This window comes from Lactuca serriola, chromosome 3 (assembly GCF_051521515.1).
Source record: "Lactuca serriola cultivar US96UC23 chromosome 3, Lser_US96UC23_V15, whole genome shotgun sequence".
NCBI classification, from domain to species: Eukaryota; Viridiplantae; Streptophyta; class Magnoliopsida; order Asterales; family Asteraceae; genus Lactuca; species Lactuca serriola.
This window is the reverse complement of record NC_136410.1, coordinates 50,763,299-50,788,889: the sequence shown is the minus strand read 5'-3', so window position 1 is coordinate 50,788,889 and position 25,591 is coordinate 50,763,299. Positions and strand designations below refer to the sequence as shown.

The following is a 25,591-nucleotide window of genomic DNA, read 5'->3' as shown; positions in this document are numbered from 1 at the left end:
GTGAAGGCAACCCAAAAGGACCATGCACCATCGGGTCAAGTACATACCAAAATAGTTATGGACTTAGACACTAATCCAACACTACCACCCTTGTGCATAGTAGGGAACGTATGCGCGATTAGGACAATTTATGGCAATGTGTCCAGGTGTTCCACAGTGAAAACATGTCCTTTTCTTCACTGTGAAGTTGTTTCTTCCTGCCCCTGGTGGTGTATCCATGCCTTGTCTCTTGTTGTTCCTACAAGCACAATTATAGCAAGCCGTCAGTTTCGCTTGTTTTGGTGGCTTGTATTTCTCAACAACAGATTTAGAAGTAACTGAGTTAGAAGCAACAAATTCGGAGTTCAAGGAGACATTTATTTGTTCAGTAGTATTCTCCTTGTTCTCATCTTCCGCTACTTTACCTGCACAGGAAGTAGAAACATCAGTATTCTTCACCTCAACACCCTCAGTTGGCCCTAATTGTTCAGTCTTAACTGAAGCTGGAGCAGGGGTTTGGCCATACTGAGCATACATTTCTTCCTTATTGGTCTCAAGGGGTGGGTTATAGTTGTGATTAAAAGGAGGCGGCACACTGTGATATCCTAAACCCTTGGTTTGATTATCTTTAAAACTATATTGTTTTTCTACTAAGGACTCGACTGTCTTACTTGACGCAGTGTAATTTTTGAAACTAACATCTGTTTTTCCACACTTAATTTTCAAAGTGTCGAGTTCTTCAGTTACAGCAGCAAGTTGTTTCTTAATGTAATCATAATTTTCACACTTGTTGCTGTAATCTTCTTGGAGCTTTCGGAAATCCTTGATTTTGGCTTCTAATTGTGCTTTTAATGGTTTGACAAAATTGCAAGAATGGTCCCTATGATTAGGTTGAAATTGCCACTTTGGGCCAAACAGGTTTGGACTAGCACTTATGGTCCAAATGTTTTGGATTTTATTTTTTCAATTATTTATTTATTTAAATACTTTTATAATTAAAATAAAAATATAAAAATACATCTCTCTCTCCCTCTTTCTCATTTCACACACAAGCACACAAATCCACATTTAAGAACACAAAGAACGTCCGATACTCCCCTCCTATCTCTATCAAAGCAGATCCTTCGGTCACCCCCGCCAAACCACCAAATATACCAATTGTGAAAAATCGAGCCTTCACACAATCACCATCATATTCATCTTCAACCCCCACGAAAAATCATCACCATCGAGAACCCATCATCCCCATCTTCCTTGTTCTTCCATTTCTCTTCTGATCAAACTGCAACTCAAAAAATATTAAGAAAGGAGAAGGTTAAAGAATGAGGGGTTGTGATTGAACAAAGAATTGTCGCCTGCGATCGAACAAAAAAAGGAAAAAAAAAATAAAGGGTCACTTTATTTGTCCTCTTAACTGTGACTTGCAGTTGAGTTTGAAGAAGGAAAGAAGGAGATGCGAACGACATCAATGGAGGTGATCGGAGCAATCAGATTCAGATCTTCTGTAAGTTGATGATGACAGAGGAAGATCTGGAAATTGACACACACACTTAGTTCTGGATTGGGGAAAAAGATCATCAAAGTCGATTTCATCTCCTCTCAACATCCCTCCTTCCCTTTCTGTTTGGAATCTAGATCTTGTTGTTTGTTTCGGTTCGATTTTCACATACAAAAATCAATTTAGATTGTGGTGAAGGTCAGTTCATCAGATCCAAAAAATGGTTTTAGGGTTCGAGTGTCAAACATAAAAACTGATTCTACTTCTTCATTCCTTAGATTTCATCGGAGCCACCACTTTGATTTTTTGGAAACTGGTTTGAGTTATGTTATTGATTTTGGTTTAGTTTGCTCTCCGTTAACCCTTTCAACTTATCTATAAACCGATAATCGGTGGGGAAGAATTTGGAGTTAATCTTCACAATTTAGTGTTCATCAGTGGGTGATGGTGCAGGAGAATGATGTCTACGAGAGAGAGAGAGAGAGAGAGAGAGAAAGATGTGTATTTTTTATTTTTATTTTAATTAAATGTATTTAAATAAATAAAAAACTGAAAAAACAAAATCTAAAGGGCAAAATTGTCATTACAAAAAAGTTTAAAGTAAAGTGGACAAAAGTGGCAAGAAAATGAAAACTTTTGGACCATAAGTGCTAGTCCAAACCTATTTGACCCAAAGTGGCAATTTCGACCTAAACACAAGGACCATTCTTGCAATTTTGTCTAATGGTTTCTGACCTTTCCTAACTTGATATCCTTCGTATTTAAGGTCCTCATTTTCCTTTTTTAACAAATCAATTTGTTTGCGAAGAAATTGAATCGTAGCTTCACAAAATGGAGTACATGAAACTTCATTTACCGGAATGGATGAGGAACCCATTTTTAAAAAAATATGCCCTTTGACTCAAAAGTCAATCCTAAAAGTCAAATTTAAAAGGTCAAACTTAAAAGTCAAACTTCAAAGTCAAACCAAAAAGCTAAATTTGAAAATTTTAAAGTAAAACGAGAAAGTCAAAATTTAAAGTCAAAGGTCAAATTTTGGAAGTCAAAAAATAAAAGTTAAAAATTAAAATCTAAAATTTTGGTTGAAAATGAAATTTGAAAATAAAGGAAATTGATTTTTGGGTAAAATATGTCAAAAATGTGAAATTAGGAACCGAAAGAGAGTCCTTTTGAATTAAATTTGGGAGGAAAGGAACATCCAACAAGGCTGATGAGATGGTAAGGTGTTGGACTTGTTTATCAGGTGACCAAACCTGGCACTTGCAAATTTTTTTTTTGATTATTTGCTGCTGCTGCTACGAAGTGTATAAAATTTAAACAAGCCGACTCTGGGCCGTGAACTGAGTTTATAATCTAGGTCGCACAAAGCTGGGCCGTGAACTGAGGCTGAGCCGTGAACCGAGACGTACACCTAGCCGCACACTCCCTGGCCGCACACCTTCTAAAAATTCGCGAAAAAAACAACGTTTTTCACTCATTTTTGCTCCAAAACTCGATCAAAAACTCGTTTTTATAAAAAATGCAAAGAAACCCCCCCCTCCCCTTATTTTCCAGATATCTATCCAAAAACGCAAATTTCTTTTCAAAATAAGATCAAATAAGCTCCAGATTTGACAAAATTGGTTGATACAATCCAAGCTCTGATACCAATTGTAAGTCCCTTAATCTATGGATCCAAATCAGTAGTCAATGAATTGCAATCAATCAATCAAAGTGTATAAGGAGTAGAATAAGAATAACATCAAGCATGCATACATCTATTACTCATAAATGTCAGGTACACCTTGAAAAGCACACACATACACATCACTGTTCACACACGTATATTGAGACTTCCTATTTATACCACAATTAGCAGCACACAGGTGTGCAGCTGCACACACGTGTATGGCCACACACACCCACTAACAAACAACCACCGCCACAACACACTCTTAACATCCCACCAAGACCTATACAAGATAGATGCCTAGTCCAAACCATATAATTATTACCTAACAAAAAGTATGTTAAAAACAATTAAATAAAATATGAAAGAAAAATATATGATAAAAAATAATTCAATAAGTCTTGTCAAGACAAGAAATATATTTTAAAATTTTAGGTAAAAGAAATGTGACCCAATAAAAAATAATCAATTTTAGAATGAATTGTATATGTAGAAAAAAAAAAATTATAGAACTATTTTAGTTATATTTTTGTCATTCAAAACCATTTTAGGTTCCGATATGGCCTATATTAATTATTCATAACTATTTTATGATCTATTTTTTAGAAAGTTTTATAAGACCACTGCTATAAGATTTTTATACCGTTTTTAATGAACATATGAATGAAATAACTTCGTTATATTTTTATTTTAATAAAAACAAATTACCATAAAATTAACGTAAAAGTAATTAAAGCAAAATCAAACGTATTTTTTAATGGACAAAAATAGTGGTTTTCCCTTTTAGTGGGTCTTTTTTCAGTTGTGCGACTTCAACGGTCGTAAGCTTTCTCCCTTCTATGAAATGATTCAGCGGTTGATGAATCGTTTACTTCTGCTTTACCAAATTGCCTAACAAGCAAATTCCTTCTACATCTGTTTATCGATATTGTCTTCAAATCTATCAAAAGTTGTGAATGGACTCCAGAAATAGAGTGATCAATGCAGAGCACAAGTTCTCAGCGACCAAATTGTTCAATTACAGTAAAGGAGACACTGAAGAGCATATGAACAAAGCATTACTCAAGGGAGCTCTTAGCTATTCCCCTTCAAGTACGTTGTCCGTCATAACTTTGTGATTCTAAGTCATTAGATTGCAAATTTTTTTGGAATTTTAAGATTCTACTTTCAATTAGGGTCTCCTTTTCAGAATTCGATTTTAAGTTTAGCGTATTCAGTTTAACGGACATGTTAATTGATGTTTCTGAGTAGTGGCTTTGGTTACTTGTACTTTAGAGTTTATGAAACATTAGATGTTTTATTGTTATTAATCATTTCCCATTGTCATAGAACTCCGTAATCTGTTTGATTTTACAAAGTGATGGTGAACGAATGATTATTTGTTTATGTCAATAATATGCCAAATGGATCGGATCGGATCGGTTGGTTTTCTTTAGCTTTATGTTGTTTATGTCGACATTTTTCATTCAAATTCATGATTGCTTCTTGTTTATTGGTATACATTTTATACCTACAGATAGTACATCAAGAACTACTGAGATTGAAAGCCTTTGTTACTTGAATGAAGCTGAAATTCCCCAGAAGGTTATACGAGACTTATATGTCCCCAATCCCCCTCTTCACTAGCACAAATAACTTTTTGTCCATTGTTGTTTTTTATTGTGGTTAAAATTTTACCTTTGTCTTCTAGTTGCAGGAAACACCATTTAAGTCAACAGGTTTCATAGATACCTTTAAGAAGCTGAAAATGGAACCAGGGAAACAAAAACAAAGGTAAGAGTGTTAGAGTTAGAGCTTCTTATGATTGGAAAGACTAGCTATCACACTTAAAACCCTTCATATAGAGTTTCCTTCTGTCAAACCTTCTTATGCTTAATTTCTCTTATATCTGTAGGGATGCAGGTTTAACATATAAGAGTGTTAGATCTCCACCTCCTAAGAAGCAAAAGCTTGAAGAAGCAAAAACAATACAGGTTGGTCCTTATTTTCTTTACACCTGAAATATAACAATTTATATTTAAGTATACATCAGCTAAGTTTTCTTCTTTTTCTTTTCATGCAGAATTATCAATGGAAAACAAATCTAACAGTTCCCAAAATACCCCTGTTACAGACATTGCTGAGGCCACGCCATCTGAAGATTAGTAATTCCAAAGAAGTAGAAAAAGAACAGCTGGAGAAAGCTCCAAAATTCAAGGCCAGACCTTTAAACAAGAAGGTATAAAACATTAAAACTTAAACTTTTATAATTAACTTTTAACATATACGATATATCCACTTGAAATTCCTGTAGATACTTGAAAGTAAAGGGGAGTTGGGGCTATTATGTAACAAAAAACGACAAGTCACAATACCTCAAGAATTTCATTTTGCAATTGATAAAAGAATTCCACCACGAAGAACAACCAATGATGTTGATTTGTTTAACAAGGTCTGTGAGGAGGAAGCATATTACATATATGATACACACCTATATATGTTGTTATTCTCTTTTCTTTATGTAACCAAAGATCATTGTTGTGTTGATTTAACAGGTTGCATTCTGCTTAAAATCCCACAACAAGAAACTAATTCCAAGAAACACAATACCACGTCCCTTTCATTTCCAAACAGAGGAAAGAGGGGCACAAAAAGAAAGCAAATTTGTGGTCAAAATGCTACACAAACAAATAGAAGGGTGATGTTGCATCATTAAGTTCTGTTTTCTTTTAAAGTATTAAAAGATGTTACACTTTTATTCATTTTCACCAAATCATGAATTTTGAAAAAATAGGTCATCCAATGTGGTCACAAAATCCAAATCATCAACCTTCAGTGGTCGTGTGATGAAGGAAAGACAAAGAAAGTTGCAGCATCAAACATGAGGTAATTACAAAAGAAAGAACACAAAGAAAGTGTGTAAACAAGATTTTATTCAATACTAGTGAGCTCATACAAGTGAACACCAAAGGTTTTGTGGTCATTTTTTTTGTATATCATACAATTAGAAGGTTGCTAGATGTGCAAGGAAGTTATTGCAAGCAAGGAAAGTTTAAAAAGGAAATTTAAAACTAAAAAAATGGATTAAAAAAAGCCAAAAGGTAAACTAAAATGAATGAAAAATGGATTAAATACGATAATCTAGATTATTATGACATTCTTATCATATCATAACATATAAGTAAATATAGACAAAAGACGTATTGGGAAATATAAAGTAAGTTATTAGAATGTATATATATATAGGTTATATGGAAAAAATTTGTGGGAGAGTAGTTATTTAGGAGTAGCACACCCCCGTATTTTGCTACGGAAAGTTTTTGTATGTACAATTAACAAAAAATAATTTACTATAGAATTTGTACAAGCAGAAAATCTTAAGGGAAAAATACACAAAAATACAACCATTTATCTTTCAGCATTCAGAAAAACCCTTATATTTTTTTATATGCAAAAAAAACGCTTATATTTTCAATTACCTTTCAGATTTACCCATATATATATATATATATATATATATATATATATATATATATATATATATATCCTTATTCTAATAAAAGAATAGTCTTAATCTCCTTTTGATATGTGTTATCCTATTAAATCTCCTAATTAATGCATATTTTATTCTACTTTTGTCATGTGTCACCCTATTATGCTTTATTATTAATGCATGCCATTTATCAACCTATTAATTCTTAATTTTAAATTTTAATTTTCCCACTCTAATTACATTAATTTAACTACATTAGAATAAAAATTAAATTAAAATTAATACAAATTATAAAGTGATATAATTTCACATATTTATTTAAATTAATGATTATAATTTTATATAACTAAAAAATATCTTTTAATTAATAATTTATTTGAAATTATTGATTGATAATTTTGAGTTCTCACTATAATAGTTTAATTAATTTTGTAACCGTGGTTTCCACGGGTTATAAACTAGTATATATATATATATATATATATATATATATATATATATATATATATGTTATTTTAAAAGAAGTTACCGGTTGTTTTGTGATATCACATTTATCTTGTTTGTTATTTTTGCATGAGTAAATGGACGTTAAGTAAATGATGTATTTCTTAGGTTTACCTTAGACAAGAGGCGACGTCACTTATTTTTGTTTTTATGTTAACTAGGGGTGTTCAAAAAAACCGGAAAACCGAAAAACCGAGCCGATCCGGCTAACCCGAAAACCGAAAAAAACCAAAACCGAAAAAAACCGAAACCGAAAAAACCGGATACCTACGGGTTAGTTTCGGTTTGGATATTTAGAGTTTCGCGGAATATCCGAACTGAACCGTATATCGAGAAAATGCTTCAATTCAAAGGAATCAATTTGGGTATTATTGATGTAAATACATCAATAATACCCAAATTGATTCCTTTGAATTGAAGCTTTTTCTCGATCATTAAACCGTACATACAATCTAATTTGATTGTAACTTAAATATAAAAAAATTATTGTAGTTTAAATATAATACATTTTCATGCTTTGTAGTTTTGATTGATTTCTATTTTTATATTTAATGGATACCCGTGAACCAAACCGTGGTTACCCGTCTTTATCTGGTTCGGTTCGGTTCAGTTTTTTTAGCAATTCGGTTCGGTTACAGTTAATGCTAGCAAGGTACCCGCCCCGCTATCACTATTCACAATTTTATTACTATCTGATCTGAACTGCCCCATGAACACCCTAATGTTAACCTAAAAACAAAAAAGATAAATGTCATGTGACACAATCGACAATTTATTTAAAAAACCGGATATTTGGGTTAATGTAAGATGTAACTGAAAATGTAAGGGTTTTTCTGGATATAAACAAAATGTAAGTGTTTTTCTGAATGTTGGTAGATAAGTGGTTGCATTTTAACATAAAATATACATAAAAACAAAGATACATATAGTTAATTATGTAAAAAAAAATTAATTTTATAAAAGTAAATTCGTAAAAAGATGTACAAAGAAAGTTGGGAAAATTTTATAAAAATTCTTTGAAATCTATAATATTGAAAAAAAAAATAAAAGACATAAACGAAGATGTACAAAAAAAAATTAAAAAAAATTAAAAACAAAGTTGCAAAATGAGAAATTTGAAAAAAAAAAAGATAAATAAAAGTTAAAAAATAAAATAAAATACGTTCATAAAAAAAACAAATTTATAAAAATAAAAATAAATTAATGTTGGGCTAAAACTGTAAAAAAAAAAATAATAATAAAGTAAAATTGTAAAAATATGAAGCTAGATAAGTCATGATATCAATAGCGGTTAGTGAGTTTTAAGTTTTAACCCACAAAAAGATAAATGGAAGGGATGTATGTAAAATCTCAAAATTTAAGATCAAAAAATTCATGTTTAATTTAATAATTATAAAACAATTTGTCTGAAAGCATCATATAAACAACTCATATCCAAAACCAATGTATTGATAGTCAAATCATGTCATGATAAAACAACATCAGAGTATAACTTCCAACAATCCCATGTGCAGAAATCATGGTGTGATGCGCTGCAATCATGCCAACTCCTTTCCTTTTGAAGAAGTACTTGAAACCAATACTGAAAACCGTAACCACAAAGCTTAGTGAGTTTTCCCATCATACCACATAAATACATACTGTCAGGCATATCTAGGTGCCCGACCTACCCTACTGAGCATACCTGGGTGCTCAACCTACCCATGACAAGCATACCGGGGTTCCCAACCTACCCCTGTCAGACATACCAGGGTGTCCGACCTACCCTGTCAGGCATATCTGGGTGTTCGACCTACCCTCCGGTTTATCTCAACCGGTTACGGGGACTGTTTCACCCCTATCACTACCACATAATAACATATCATAAACATATTGTCAGACATATCTGGGTGCCCGACCTACCCTCCGGTTTATCACAATCGATTACGGGGTCTAAGTACCCCTCCTACCACTATCACATATAGCATGGCATATATTATATAAATCACATCAGATAGTGGCAAACCAGACAATTATCACAAAGACAATCATCTCTACTCTATATATCTACTAGTGGGCCGATATTGGTGCCCTAGACCTACTTCTAATAGAAGGTAACTCACCTCGATAACTGGAAGTAGCTGCAAAAACTCAGGCTCCGGATATCACCCGACTCAAACCCCTATACATAGAAGATTTCTTTAATTACTCATTTCATACTCATAACCCCTTAAGGGTCAACTTTCGTCAAAGTTCAAGTCAAAGTCAACATTCTGGTCAAAGTCAACGTCCTGGTCAAAGTCAACATTCTGGGTTGACCCAACTCGCCGAGTTCCATAAATCATAAACCCTGAAATCGTGACCCGGCTCGTCGAGTTCTTTCACAACTCGTCGAGTTCCTCCCATCAACAAAATCGGGACACCCCGACCCAACTCGTCGAGTTCTTCAGTCTGTTAAGCCCTTCTTAATGGATTAAGCTCCTTTTCTTCAGATCTAAGCTCCATACTCCACATATACAATGAAATAGTCCTTTTAATGGATTAAGCTCCTTTACCCGTTAATACCCTTACTTAATGGATCTAGCTCAAACCCTAACTCTTTAGGACCTAGATCTTGGTCCACAAGCCATCAATACTCCAAACTAAGGCATATACACTGAGATTTGAACCCTAGATACTTCAGAAATACATAAAGCTTCTAACTTTCCTTCCATGCATGGCCTTTAGGAGCTTAAAAAGGCCAAAATGACATCCTAAAGCTTGCATGGGGCTTCAATGGCCATAAAGTTTGCATCTTTATGCCATGAAAGCCCTCCATGATTCTAGATCTGAAGGTATACTCACTTGGGACGTCCATTTCCCAAGGATCATGCTTCTTGGACCAAAAACTCAATAAAGTGATAATAAGGAGATCTAAGAAATCACTAAGAAAGTTTTAGACTTGCTTACCAAAAAATGATGAGAATGAAGTGGTGTCTCTGGATGTACTAGCTTCTTCTTGAATCCCCAAGCTTCTCCTTCCTTCACAAGCTTCAACACACACAAAACTCACTCAAAATGACTCGCAAGCTCATACAATGCCTTAGGGTTTCGTGATTTAGGTTTTGGGGACTTGGAGGCTGTAAATGAGGCTAGCATGTGGGGATTAAGACACTTAAATAGGGTGCAAAACCCCGAAATTAGGGTTTCACCCCTGCCAGCCTACTCGTCGAGTTAAGGGCTCTCAACTCGTCGAGTAGGTTACTTAAAAGCCGCGTCTCATCTGATCTCTATTCGACGAGTTTGGGGCCTCCAACTCGTCGAGTTTCTAAACAAAAATGAATAAATTATAACTTTAAATACATACTAGGAACCGGGAGTTACAATGGAATTCAAAGTCCGACTCCCCTACAAACAACAAGACAAGTCTCAAACTCAAACCATGATCATCACGCTCAATTTATTTACATCAGAATCGTCATGAAATAAATATAAAATAAAATAAAACGAGTAAAAAATATTAAAATTATTATTCATACTTGCATAATTATTAGACAATAGTGTATCAGAGTATCTATGTATGAATGTTGTTGTATGTAACCATAATTCTTGAAATTTCTCCGTATACCTTTTTTTTTTTTTTTTTTTTTTTTTTTTTTTTTTTTCTTTTTGTGTCTGTAACCCATTTTGATTTAATATATTTTGTCATTTTTTTGTTGTATTCTATTATTATTATTATTATTATTATTATTATTTAAAAATAATTGATTTGATTTGATGTCTCTTTAACTTTAATTTTAACTTTCTTTATTTTTTTCGTTCGTACTATCACTGTGTTATTTTTTTTTTGTCTTGAGTATCTTTGTGTTAAAAAAATTTACAAACAATTGTATATATGTTTGTGTGTGGGTTTTATTTAACGACTATAAAAATCGCAACAAAATAATAATACTAGATAGTCCGAACAAAAAAATAAAACATAGATAGTCTAAATGAAAAAAATAACACAAGGATAACCCAAATAATAATAATAATAATAATAATAATAATAATAATAATAATAATAATAATAATAATATGTATTTATTATAAATATTAAAAACAAAAAAAGAAAAAATTAACAAAAAAGACAACAAAAAAACGAATAACAAAAAAAAAAGATTAAAAAAATAACAAAGAAAAAAAAACAAAAAGACAAAGACAAAGAAAAAAAATCAAAAAGACAAAAAGGAAAGGGGGGGGGGGTGTAGAAAGGGGAATTAGGGGTACATACATAAAACCAAGGTTGTAAAATTCGCTACTCGGTACCTGTTCGGCCGACTGTCGAGTACCGAGTACTCGGGTTCAGTAATTCATGTAAAAATATTTTTAAAGAAATTATATATATCAAAATCATAACTTAAAATGATAAGTTGATTGAAATATATAATAAAATTCGATACATGTTAATACACAAAAATTGAAAAACACACAATGGTCTCACTTTATGAATAATTATTAAAAACTTAAGATATATATGTAGTAATAATCACATGTGTATGTGTTAAATAATAAATCATTAAGAATCTTATACATATTAATCACCGATCTTGCCGAGTTTTACACCACTACTCGCTTTAGTAAGGGGCCGACTAGGGAGTACTCGAATTTCGTAACTCGCCTCGGTAAGAGGCCGAGTAATCGGCCAACTCGGTAACTTTTACAACACTGCATAAAACCCTTTTATGCATATGAATAAACATAAAAACTTATGATTTAAATGATAAAAAATGGATACTTTAAAGTTTGGAAGAAAATGTTTTTATATTACAGACCAAGTGTTTTTATATTACAACAGGTCCCTCAGTCATCGGATTGGAATACCAATATACAACGGACCCACTCAGTCATTGGATTGGAATACCCTTAGGTGCACTCAATCATCGGACTGGAATACCCCGGTCTATTGACTCACGCACATAGCAGTAAAGTCTCAACCCAACACAATATGTCGACATATAACAAATAATAAACATAATCAACAAATAGATAATCATGCAGCCAGAAATTACAGGTAGTCCTACAGATCTATCAGTCTACGCATATAAGAAACTATCATATAATCATACATATTTATCCCATACTCAGCATATCATAAGTCAATGTATAACATGATATCAATCCAATGGGCTGGCCTTGGTGCATTCAACCCATGAATACAGTGAGGAAAACTCACCTTACAGTTTGACAAAAGGCTGAACGATAAACTGCTCAAAATACCGGCTCTACATTTCACCTATTCAACAGATAGAGACCAAGACTCAACTATTGCTCAACATACCCTTAAGTTCAACTTTTTAACCTTGGTCAAAGTCAAAGTAAAAGTTAACGGGTCAACTCAGCCGAATTGACTCAGTCTTCGTACGTGGGGGTACTCCGGAGGTACGCAGGGCGTACACGCATGTTCAAGGCATTGGGGCCAGATTTGTGTATGCGCAACGTACCCTGTGGTACGCCCAACATACGCAACAACCCTCCTCTTATCCCATTAAGCACTTATTTCTTCAACTTAATACGTCCAATTGCAGATCCAAGGCTAAAATACCATCATGAGTCATAAAGCTTCCAACTTTATGACTTTGCATGTCCATTAAGTGCTTAAAACACAAAATCTCAACATCTTAATGCATTAAGACCTTCTATAGCATGCATAGAGCAAAACTAACCATCAAGACCACACTTTGCACATGGCCCGATTTTTTTTATTATATATTATATATACATTTATTTAAAAATAAAAACTTATAATAGCGATAGAGACCCTTTTTCTCTAACTCATCCTGGGCATTTGAGGATATTTACATCTTCAGGACCGGCCCTACCAATATACTTTAGGTCATTTGTTTATTATTATTGAAACTTTCTACAAATGGTCAAATTCACTAAGATAGAACTTTCTAATAGTCCGTTATCTTTTCTTTGGGTAAAACAAACATCATTACCCATAATAAATTTTGGTCAAAGAACTTTACTTATCTATGAAATTTTCCCCAGAAAAAAACAAAGAAAACTCACTAAAATAGCAATTTTAGGGCAAATCAATATATTTTAACCAGAAATTGCTTTGTCGCTGTTAAAACCGTTTTCACACACAATTTAAACAAATAAAAATAAATGGAAGATTGCTCTATTGCGTTAACAGGTAGTATAGGTGAACATGGTCGAATCCTCAGGGACACGTCCTAAAGTCTATGCCTCTTTGCGTAAGGCACACACTAATTATTGACAAGTGTATAAAACAAAGCAGAAAATTATATAAGAATAATACAATTGAAAGACTAGGAAAATTCAATAAAGAGAAAGCAATTTCAGTTCCACGGTGACTCTCCTAATCATGCAATTAACTTTCAACATAATAATTGAACCGTGCACTTGTTTAAACTGGTATTGAAGTTCATTAACAAAATCTAATGACCTTTATTACAAAAATTATTTAATCAAAATAAGCTTTCTGAATGAAACCTAACTTTTTACTTAATTAACCAAACAATCTCTTGATTAACAAAGAAAAACAACATTAGATACAGTGTAGTAAAGTCCAATACCTCTCATAAGCTCGGAGGCGTAAAAATTCGTTTGATCAATTCATATTAGAGTTAATCCTAAACACATAATTAATCCAATACTTGTTACTTTTTACTAATTAACGTAGACAATTACGGATCCAAACAATTAGCTAACAAGAATGATTTGCAAACAATTAAAGTGGCCAACAGAAATTGGAATCAAAATCAAACGTTCAATTAAGCATGAAATTGATCAAACTAAGCAGTAATCACAGTTAAACATCGTGCCTAATGATTAATCACATGAAAATGTTGCGTCTTGCGAAACTGAATCTAAGGTTTTTAGCCTGACATGGCTAAAATCGAATTACAAGTAGTAGAAATGGAATCTAAACGATAATTCTTACCAAACGCCAAAAAAAAATCGAATCGTCTCCTTCGGATCTGCGTTTGGCACTTAAAAACCTCTGAAAATCGCCTCTCAATCGTCAGGAATCGCCAATTAGGGTTACTGGAAGATTATGTGGGGCTATTTCCAGCAGCAAAAACGGCATGCATACAATCACATGTATTAAAGAAACTATGTCTCGGACCGAAGAAATGAAGTACGTTGCTATTTTGAGACATTTTGGCAAAATTGCGACCGCATAGAGGGAAGTTGTGATCACATAAACATCATTTTTTCATCCATCTGAATTTTTGGCACGAAAAATCACTGAAGTCAAGCTGCGAGCCAAACATGCGATTCCATAGATGAGACATGCGATCGCATGTCTTCAATTTTGTCTCTTTTTGATCGTCATTCCTCCTTCCAAGCTATTCTTGATCATTCCTCAGCATCCTTCCTTACTCACGTAATCATCCATGTGCTCCAAATTGCCCTGAAAATCATAACAAACGTGAGCAGTACGGGCATTCTACAAAATAATCATGAACCACACAATACATAAGAACAATCGGGGGTTAGTTAGCTTTTTATAATGAAACACTGAGGAAATTGTGCTAAAAGATGCATTTTATATGCATGTAAAATGCATCTAACAAATCTCCCCTAAGCTTAGACGTTACTTGTCCTCAAGTAAGGAAGAGATAACATTGAAAATGGAATTGAAGGTAGGGGTAGTAAGGGAATAACCTAAATGGACTAACAACTAAAAAAGAAAACATAACTACCAAGATTAACAGATAAATAAAAAGAACAATCAATAAAATATATATATATATATATATATATATATATATATATATATATATATATATATATATATATATATTCTTTTCCGTATCATTGTTTGTTTTTTTTTCATTTTTTTTGCATGCATATTTTATTGATTGTTCTTTTTATTTATCTGTTAATCTTGATAGTTATGTTTTCTTTTTTATTGATTGTTCTTTTTATTTATATATTTTTTTATACGATAAGACTTTACATCGAGGGAGCTCTAATCACTACTATCTAGATGACCATCCTGTTACCTTTCATGTATCACAGACTCCCAAAGTAAGGAAGACCACGAAACGGTGTAACCCAATAGTCCAGCCAAAATTTTATTTAAAATTTATACCTTAATTAGCTTTGTCAGCGAAAATAACACAATCCGGGATCTCATGTCGTTAAAAATAGATATTCAAGAATCAGAATTGTCGCATCCTTAAGAACCCGTCACGACAAATAAGCTTTCGTTGAAGCAGTGAACCCACTCGAAGGGGCCCAACTCATATGCTTTCACTTTTTCGAGAGCCACAAGTATCATATCACACATTTCTTCATTCGCTAGATTTGACTTTAAGATGGCTTCTGATTTGATTGAACTTGAATTTGTTACTTTGTTTTTGGCTTGAGTTCTTCAATCAACTTTTGAATTTCTTGAGATTTCTTCGATTAAGTGCTTGAAATTTCGATTTGGGTACTGGATATGACAGTTGTACCTTTTCTTCCTTCTTGACTGTATGGATCTGATACTTAAGCTTTCTGTTACCGCGAGGGTAACGCGTGTCAACAACTAGGTCCGTGTTCTATGGGTCCAGAGTTGTTGATAAAGGTTCTTTTTAGACACTCAAAAGCAAATCATCCCAAAGCTATTATTACCGCCCACAAAAATGTTTCAGTATGCCATTATTTTATTATTTAAGGTTGGAGTCTCAAACTACGGTGTTTGGGTCCCCTAGTTATGGCAGCTGATTCTATGCTTCCAGTAACGATCCGGTCACTTCAGATTTTCAGTTTGATTTTCATTTTCCAACTTTCCAACTTCGCGGAGTTATCGATTGTAAATAAGAAGAAAATCTTTTTTTTTTTAATGCAAACGCAGAAATGCAGAAAATAACAAAATTATTTATAAAAAATTTTTTTTTATAAAAACTAAGAAGAAAAATGAAAACTAAGAACATAAACGAAAAATCTTTTGGGATTAAATTTTTTTTTTTTTAATTTGTTTTTTTAAATTTAATGCATAAAAACTTTGTACAAAAAAAAATACCCTCCCCAAGCTTAAAATTAAGCATTGTCCTCAATGCATAGGGAGGAGTGGAAAACGACTACTATGGCGGGGGCGGAAAACGACGGAAAAACTCGTCGCAGAAGTTGATGAAGTCCTCTCGATAACCTACAACCTCGTCGCAAAGCTTGGAAACCTGAGTGCCATAAAGTTGATAATCTAAGCGGAGACCATACATACACTGCTGAAGAGCAGCGAGATCCTGGTGAATGTCAAGGTAGTGCTGATATAGTAAACTACTTGGTCTCCAGAGAACTTCCTTTAGATCTCACCCGAGCTCAGAAAGATAACATAATGAAGGAGGCGAAAACATATATTTGGAACGAGCCATATTTATAGAAACAATGTGCTGATCAAGTTATTAGAAGATGTGTAGAATCATTAGTACAATAGTACTACGAGATAAACTCTCGCGATAGGAACCTACAGTTGAGGTGTAGAAGTTTACACAAGAAGTCAATGATTCAAATCATGGCAAACTCAAAATATCGACAATGTTCAGTGATTGACCTCCTATTTAGGTATCAGGAAGGATTATCGTGAGCCGCTCAAATGATGTGGTTTACCATTTTATTCATTTTTTTTACTAATGCAAGATAAGAAAGTTGTCATTTTTAGGTGATTAAAAATGACATTAATTGCTGAAAATAGGTCGATTACGACTTAGAAACTTTTTGATGATGTGAACTAGTAGCTTAACTAATATTTGACGAAATTGTCTCAATCACCCTGCCAAGTCATGATCACTTCTCATCCATATCATTAAAAAGTTGAATCATAAAGGATCAAAATTTCACAACAGAAAATCGAAACTTAAATGATTAAATCTCTTTAGAAACTTTATATAATTTCAGCAGAACAATCGTAAAATTAAATTACTATATAATAATATTTCCTTTTTTCATAATGACACCCTTAGCAGTAAGGGAGAGAAGAGATATCTAACAAATTGAGAAAATAAGGTTGTTTCCTGCTATAATCAATTATGCTCATTATGCAACGAAACAAGTCAAAGACATTATCACACTAAACCCGTATAAAACATTTATCCTTGTAAGTGTTGATTTCTCCCCCTCAAGCTATGACATTTATTTTAATATAACATATACCATATATAATAAAATTATAAAAGTAAACCATACACATACATACACCCATGAAATCAGAGAGCAAAAAGAAAGAAAAGTGGCAATAATCCATTACAAAGGCACGTGGGGTGCCCTAAACATTGGCGTTAAAGTCCATTTTGTGTATGGGGCAATGTTCCCCCATACCCACACCATTCCTTTACCTGATACCACACCATGGGTGTAAGTTCAAACTGCCCTACACTTATGGAGACATTACATCCATTCATCATTTCATGTCCTACCAATCTAACCACATTTGCTGTCACCACAACCATGGCATCCTTCCTAGGAAACAAACACATAACTTCAAAGAAAATTAGAATAAAGCTACAATATTCTAATGAATTCTTCTTATCTGCATCTTATACATGAATTTAGCACGTCACAGATTTCATACAAATAAACAAAACACGTGTAGGGGGCTCATGCGTCACACAGGCAATTAAGTTGACTATGATCGGATCGATCTATTACAAAATTTTAACACTAAATACAAATATTAGAATTTTTTAGTAATTAAGTTGGACATTATATGCTTGTATGTTACAAATGTCTAATCAATTTTAGAATAATTATAGTATGGTATTATACTCTTATTAGAGTTTAATATTAGTTTTATTTCGCTGCCAACTTTTGTGTCAAGAAAACGGCACAATAATAATAGGTAGTTATCATTTTTTTTTACATCTTAGTAATTCAATGATATAATTTGATATGTACTGTATATCAACGTTAACAAGATCGACTTTATGTCTATTAAATATAATGTCTTTTTGTTAACTTCTTTTATCAAATTTATTCTATTTTAATTTTCATTAACTTCTTTTATCAAATTTTATTCTATTTTAAATGTTAGTGGTAATCCTTTTGAGACATAGAATTAAAGTTTATTTTAATTATTAATGAGGGTGATATTACAATTTGTTTTGCAGAGATATAAATTTTCTATTTGATATAGATCTTTTTTTAATTATTTTAAATACATTAATTGTTTCTATATAAAAAATCTACGCATAGACCTTGTTTTATAGAAGATTTTTATAATTTATTTTCTACACATGAACTAAAAATGTCAACATATAAAGTCTTAAATATATATATATATATATATATATATATATATATATATATATATATATATATATATATATAAACCGTTTCTACAAAATAATTTGCATAAGAATTTTTTCTGTAAATTAAAAAATATTTTTTATAATTTATTTTTTACATAGAAACCAAATCTGTTAAAATATAAAATTGTTGTTACCAAAATATAAAATCTAAAAAATCACTAATCATTTGTTCTTTCTTTCTAATTATATATATATATATATATATATATATATATATATATATATATATATATATATATATAAAATAATAATAATAATAATAATAATAATAATAATAATAATAATAATAATTTCACAACAAAAATAAAAAAATAAAAAATGGCATACTAAGTATATGATGGTTAATATTGATTCATTGACTCGAACTTGAACTAATGTTATTTTCTTCATGAAAGTTGGTCGCCTAGTCGTGTACATGTAGTCATGAAGTCTGATGGTTAATTTTAATAATTGGCTCACTTACGTCTTTGATGTTTGATTTTTGATATTTTCGGAGTAAAACATGCTTTAACTATTCTTCCTAAAATAAATATTTTATTGATTGAAAATAAAATGTTACTTTTTATTATATATACAATTAAATTAAACAGACATATTAATATCGGTTTGTGGCTAAATTTTTGAGGTGAACATGTTTGGTCATTTCATCATCATTGATTGTCTAATGAAATGTTTAGAGAGTTATTTATGGCCACCGCCTCCGACTCCTTTTATCTTCTTCCGTCGCACCTATTTTACTTGCTCGGCCCATTGTCCTCCAAAGAAGTCGATTACTTTCCCTCTAAAATCTTCAATCGTACACACACCACTGCATCACCATGGCCATCCAGGTATGTAACACTTGCCCGCTTAAGACTTCATCCACCTATGTATTCTTACAATCCAAGCGTCAACATCTCCTGCTTCCTTACCGGATGGATGGTCGAAACGATAGTCCCCATTTTTTCACATTGATGCTTTACAGGAAGTATGCTTGAAATTAGCCCAGTTAGTAAATAGACTCGGAGTCGAATTTGAATTATGTGGGTTTGTTGTGAATTCCTTAGCTGATATCGATGCAACGATGCTTGATATCCTACCGATGGAGGTTGAAGTAGCGGTGGAGACGACCTTCACCGCCTCGTGTCAACGACATGGATGAGATTTAACAATTACCTGCAAGAAAGTTGTGCCCAAGAGTGAATGGACTTAGATCTCTCTTGTAGTTGATCTTCTCAGATACGTGGTTCATTGTAATGACCCAGATTTTTCTATACAAATATATAAGAAAATTATCAGAGTTTTAAATATCAATATGAAATTATATTCAAATTAGAACACTTTAAATATCAGGTTTAATCACAGGTTTACAATAAAATCTTTCTATAAATATAGCAACAATGGAAAAGACAAATAATTAAAAATTATTCTTCTAATCTAACTCCTTGTGCTCCTGTCTTCTCATGTACCACGTCTACTTCCTGAACCAGAAAAACATGAGACACTAGGGCCTGGTGAGTTATATTCTAATATGATTTCATGTTTCATCTACTCTTTTTTATCGTATCTCTTCTTTCTCTTACTCCGTGATATAACTATTTCTCTAATAGCATACATTGTTATTTCTTCTTCTTACATTTATCTCTTCTACTCTTCTCTAATATTTACCTTATACTCTTTCTTATCTTATCTATCTCTTTCTCTATCAGCTACTCTTTTCTTAGCCTCTTCTCAGGCTCATCTCATACTCTACTCATGCTCTTTCTTAGCCTCTTCTCAAGCTCATCTCATACTCTACCTTCTCTTTCTTTATCTCTCTTTTAATCTTCTTCTTTCTATATCTCTTCTGTTTCTCATACTTTGTTTGTTATCCTTATACTCTGTGCATACTTTTCTCAAAATCTTACTCTGCTCTTGACACATCTTTTACTCTGAGCATTCTTGTCTCATACCCTTCTTACTTTTCATCTGTCTATTCTCCACTCTAATGCCTCAACATTCTACTTTCAACTAGACCAACAGTCACAGCTCATACTCTAATCTTATTTATCTTCTAAGGGAACAACATCCCATTACATTACCGGAAACACTCATTCTTACTTATCCCTCTCTCTTGAATCCCTTCGTGGATTCCTTACTCTTAATCTCTCATTGATTACCCCTAAGTTCTTACAAAGAACTCTGTTATCTTGTTCCTCTAAAGAAACCTTTTATCTATCTTATCTAATCATACTAATTTGGATTCCCGCCGGAACCATCTATCTAGATCCCCAAATGGATCATCATCTCTTTTCCCCGTAGGGACATAATCTAATTCCCGTAGGAATCATACTATTATTCGCGAAGGAATCATGCTCTTTTCCTCAAAGGAATCATACAGTTGTTCCCATAGGAACCTCTATCTCATTCTCGAATGAATCATCTATCTAAAAAATCATCTCTATTATGTAACTCATCACATAATATGTATCCCATGGACAATCTATTGCTTTACCTCATCAATGGATCTTTTAGTACTTATCTAGTACTTAAGTCATTAACTACTTAATCCTTATCTATGTCTAGTAACATATATGTATTCTACACAATACCTTTAATGTCTAGACATACATATATACTCTTATGATTATACAGCATATAATCATCTTATGCCTCTATCTACAGTCTCTTAGGTGTCAACATATACCTTTTATTATCTACTCAAACATAGGATTATATTACATATAATCCTATTCATTATTCATCTACTGTTATAGGTATTTCTCACAATACCCTTGTTCTTTCCTTATACATCTCTATATTCTCTGGTTATACATACATGCTCAGATACATGGTCTTACATGTATAACCACACATACACATTCTTCCATGTACCAACATACATACATGTATATAAATAAATATATAACGTAATCTAAAGAGAGAGAGAGAGAGAGAGAGAGAGAGATAGTGTGTGCGTATGTGTGTGTGATAGAGAGAGAGAGAGAGAAATATAACTCACCTTGGATCTATTCTTCAATTGAGCATATTGATCCATCTTCTTTGCTCTTAGGCCTATTCATACACATATACAAGTTCTTAATACTCGTCTTAGCCTATTAAGAGCTTAATGACTCTTAAGGTCAAAATGACCACTTAATGGATCATTATTCTAAATTCTCATTCTCCACTTCTTAATCTATTCCAGCCAATGAATTAATAATCTCATACTATTTAATTCATTATAATGTACTTCTAATACATTAATTCACTAACTATAACTCTCTTTAGATTGATTCCACTATGGGATTCACTTTCTAAGCTTGATTAAAGATCCTAAACCCTCTTATCTACACCATAATCAAGCTATAGGTTAATCAATTCAACCAATCTACACAAACTACACATTTCACCAAAAGCGGAGAAATCATACCTTAATGGAGAGAGAATGAAAATACTTATCAATCTCCAGCTCTAACTTTTCTTGCCTTCATTTCAACCCTAAAAATCGCCAACCTTTAGCTTTCAATCGATTTGGGGTGTTTTGATTCGTAAATGAGGCTCTAACATGTTATAACTTGTAGTTAACCCTCGACACCACGTAACAGTCATCTATTCACAACGTCGCGGTGTGAGCTCTTTAGCCAGGGCCTGGCCTAATTTCATCTTATCACCCTATGTTTTCCGCACTTAGTGATTTTGGGAATTTGTGCTCTGATAACATCTTACTATGATACTCTCTTGACTATTTTGATATTAGTGTCGTGTGATTTGAATGAAATTAAATACAAAATTTTATCTATATTTTTGGGATGCTACACTATACTTGGTTCAAAAACAGGGAGTTCAATGACCCATATTTATAGTTGATAGGAAAACCTTAGAAGCCCTAATTTGAATTAAAACAATATTATTTCAAATTTGGAATTATCTAGTTTCCTAATTATCCATATTATCTGCATGAAGTATTCTAAAAACCCTAGGAGGCTCCTAAATTTCGTTCCCCTAGGAAGGATCAAGAATCCTTCTATTGTTCAACTATTGAACAATTACAGTTTAAGTCATTGCACTTTTAATTTAGACACTTCATCTCAAAATTAATTCCAATTAATTTATGATTAATTATAAATTAAATATTACTATATCTAATTTATATATTAATCTCATAATATATTAACGAATTATTTATTGATATTTATTAATCATATAATAAATCAATAAATCAACCTTCATTCCAAAATTCATTCTGTCAATTACTAGTTTTGAGGGCAACCCAAAAAGGACTTTGCTTTTAATTTAAGTATATATCAATTTAGTTATTGGCTTAGACACCTAATCCAACAGTCTCCCACTTGGATAAGTCTGTAACTACAATTGCAAGTATAACTTTTAAATTAAACAACAAAGTGTGCTTTCCAAAGAAACTATCAGACTTTAATCTAATCAGAGATCGACCCTAAGATAAGTGATTAAATATTCCTTCGTTCTTTAAGATATCGTATGGAGATGAGACATAGATTACCATCAATCTCTTGTCCAAAATTTTGTTTCCTGATTTCCTGATTTGTGACGACCTCAATAGATTACTAATTGAACACATCAATTCAGTCCTGGCTGGGCCCAACACTATAATGTAACCACTAAATCATCGAGGGTCCCAAAGATATTGCTTTTCCTGTTAGGGAGAAAGGAACGAATAAACTTCGACTTATATTCTTGTATCTTTTACTCACCAAATCATGCATGATGCTAAGTTTTATAACATCATGTTACTTATGCATTTTCATAATACCAATGCACAACCGACTTGTACATTGCAACTCATATATCTCCGTTTTAAGAATATAAGATATTATTGTCTCAGTATTACTCGTGATATAATCCATGAAGTAATTCTCTAAGTGTGTGTTTATCCAATACTTAAAATCCCATTTTCTAAGTACTCATGAACATTGTAACAAATCTTATTTCAATGTATAACCCTATAGACAATCTACAATTCAATTCATGACAATCTTGATTCACCACTTACCTACAAAAGTATAAGCGACTATGGAATTTCGAATAATCAAATCATTCAGAAAGTAAACACATGCAAAACAAAACACAAGAATAAACAATTGAAAAAGATAGTAACCATACTCATAAATAATCTCTATAATTTAATCACCAAAATCAATTACATTTATTTTGTTACAAGTTACTATCAACTAACTACTAAATCTAATATTATCTATTAAGCCTATACTCTAAGGATGTTGATTATGATTAACCCTACTCAGAGCTTTTGTAAAAGGATCTGCAAGATTATCTTCTAAATACACTTTCTTCACTAGGATATGACCTTCTTCAACCCTATGTATGACGTAATGGTACCTTTTGTCGATATGATTGGCTCTTGAATAGTCGGGACTACTCCGAGATCACCGATAAAATTCTTCAACCAAGCTGCTTCCTTTGATGTTTTACTCGTCGCAATGTACATTGATTCACAAGTAGAATCAGCCACCGTTTCTTGTTTGGAACTTTTCCAAATAACCACTCCACCATTAAATAAAACAACCAACCCGAATGAGAACTAAAATTGTCCTGATCGTTCTGAAAGTTGGCATCACTATCTCTAGTCACTCTTAATTTATCACTTCCACCAAGCACTAGAAATATTTCCTTTGTCCTTTGCAAATACTTAAGAATGTTCTTTACTGTTGTCCAATGTGCTCTGCCAGGATTGCCCTGAAATTGACTAACCATTCTCAAAGCATAAGACACATCAGTGAGAGTACATGTCATAGCATACATGATCGAACCTATAGCCATAACATATGGGACTTGACTCATGTCAACTATCCCCTAGGTCCTTCACGGTGAAAGACTTCCCAAGCAAAGATTTCACTTCTTGCAAGGTCAGAATGTCATTTCCCATGAGTATTTCATCAACATACAATGCTAGGAAGGTTACTATACTCCCACTAGCTTTGACATATACACATGAATCATCTTCACTCCTAGAGAAACCAAACTCTTTGACTTTCTCATGTAAGCAAAGATTCTAGCTGTGAGATGCTTGTTTCAATCCATAAATTGATTTCTCTATATTACACACTCTATTAGGATACTTTGTATGTACAAAACCCTCTGGCTGGCTCATGTCAACATCCTCAGCCAAATTCCCTTTTTGGAAAGCAGTTTTAATATCCATCTCCCATATTTCATAATCATGAAAGGTAGTTATGGCAAACATTATCCTGATAGACTTTATCTTGGCCACTAGTGAGAAGATCCATTTCCACCTCTCACTTCTAGGTTCTAGCTTGTCATGAGTCTCTCTTCTAACGAAAGCTTCATAACCCTAGACATCGATATGGTCAAGCGAGCGAACTATCCCAATCTACTTCTCGTGAGGTGTTGTGGAAACCTTCTTAGTAGGTACAAGATTAAGGATATGAGCGGTTGTCTATAAGGCATACCCCAAAAAATAAATAGGAAGAAAGTCTCGACTCATCATGGAACGAACCATGTCTAACAAGGTTCGATTATATCTTTTAGCCGCACGATTAAGTTGTGGTGTCCTAGGAGGAGTCAATTGTGAAAATATTGAACACTCCTTAAGATATTCATGGAACTTGATACTAAGATACTTTCTGCCTCTGTCTGATCAGCACATCTTTATTTTCCTACCTAATTGATTCTCGACCTCATGTTTAAAATCTTTGAACTTTTCAAAGGTTTTTGATTTATGTTTAATTAGGTAGATATACCTATATTTGCTATAAATATCCGTAAACATCTCATAGAATCGATTGGCATCACTTTTGGTAGATCTGAAGGGTCCACACACATCTGTCTTTATGAGATCCAACAAAACTTCACCTCTTTCACAAGACCTAGCGAAAGGTGATTTTGTCATCTTACCCAAAATACAAGACTCGCATTCATCATCTAACCTTAAATCAAATGATTCCAATACTCCATCATTTTGGAGTTTTCCAATGTGTTTCTTGTTAATGTCTTCAAGACGACAATGCCACAAGCATGCTTTGTCTACACCATTAGACGAACCAAAGTGAAATACAATGTTGCCCAAGTTATCAACATAAGTCATTATTCAATACACACCATTACAAGGTAAAGCTTTAAACATAAAACACCAATTTTATAATCCTATATTGACCCATTCAAATCATCAAAAGAATATCGAAAAGCTTCTTTGAACAATGCATGAAAAGAAATAATGTTTGCATCATTTA

At 32.7% G+C, this 25,591-nt stretch overlaps 1 protein-coding gene across 3 annotated transcripts in view; it reads left to right on the top strand.

The window, feature by feature from the left end:
• Window positions 1–3,946: 3,946 nt before the first annotated feature.
• The window catches only part of LOC145092256 (uncharacterized), a 42,830-nt gene continuing 21,185 nt past the window's right edge, over window positions 3,947–25,591 (top strand). Inside the window, exons 1-8 of one of the 3 annotated variants that reach the window (XM_079030187.1) lie at window positions 3,947–4,238; window positions 4,663–4,730; window positions 4,837–4,919; window positions 5,041–5,119; window positions 5,209–5,364; window positions 5,440–5,577; window positions 5,681–5,823; window positions 5,920–6,011. In XM_079030187.1, the coding sequence (XP_078886313.1) occupies window positions 4,103–4,238; window positions 4,663–4,730; window positions 4,837–4,919; window positions 5,041–5,119; window positions 5,209–5,364; window positions 5,440–5,577; window positions 5,681–5,823; window positions 5,920–6,010 (894 nt within the window). In that variant the 5' untranslated portion in view covers window positions 3,947–4,102 and the 3' untranslated portion in view covers window position 6,011. Of the gene's footprint in view, window positions 4,239–4,662; window positions 4,731–4,836; window positions 4,920–5,040; window positions 5,120–5,208; window positions 5,365–5,439; window positions 5,578–5,680; window positions 5,824–5,919; window positions 6,176–25,591 lie in introns of those variants that run through there. The other 2 variants (XM_079030188.1, XM_079030186.1) reach the window with 2 other exon arrangements.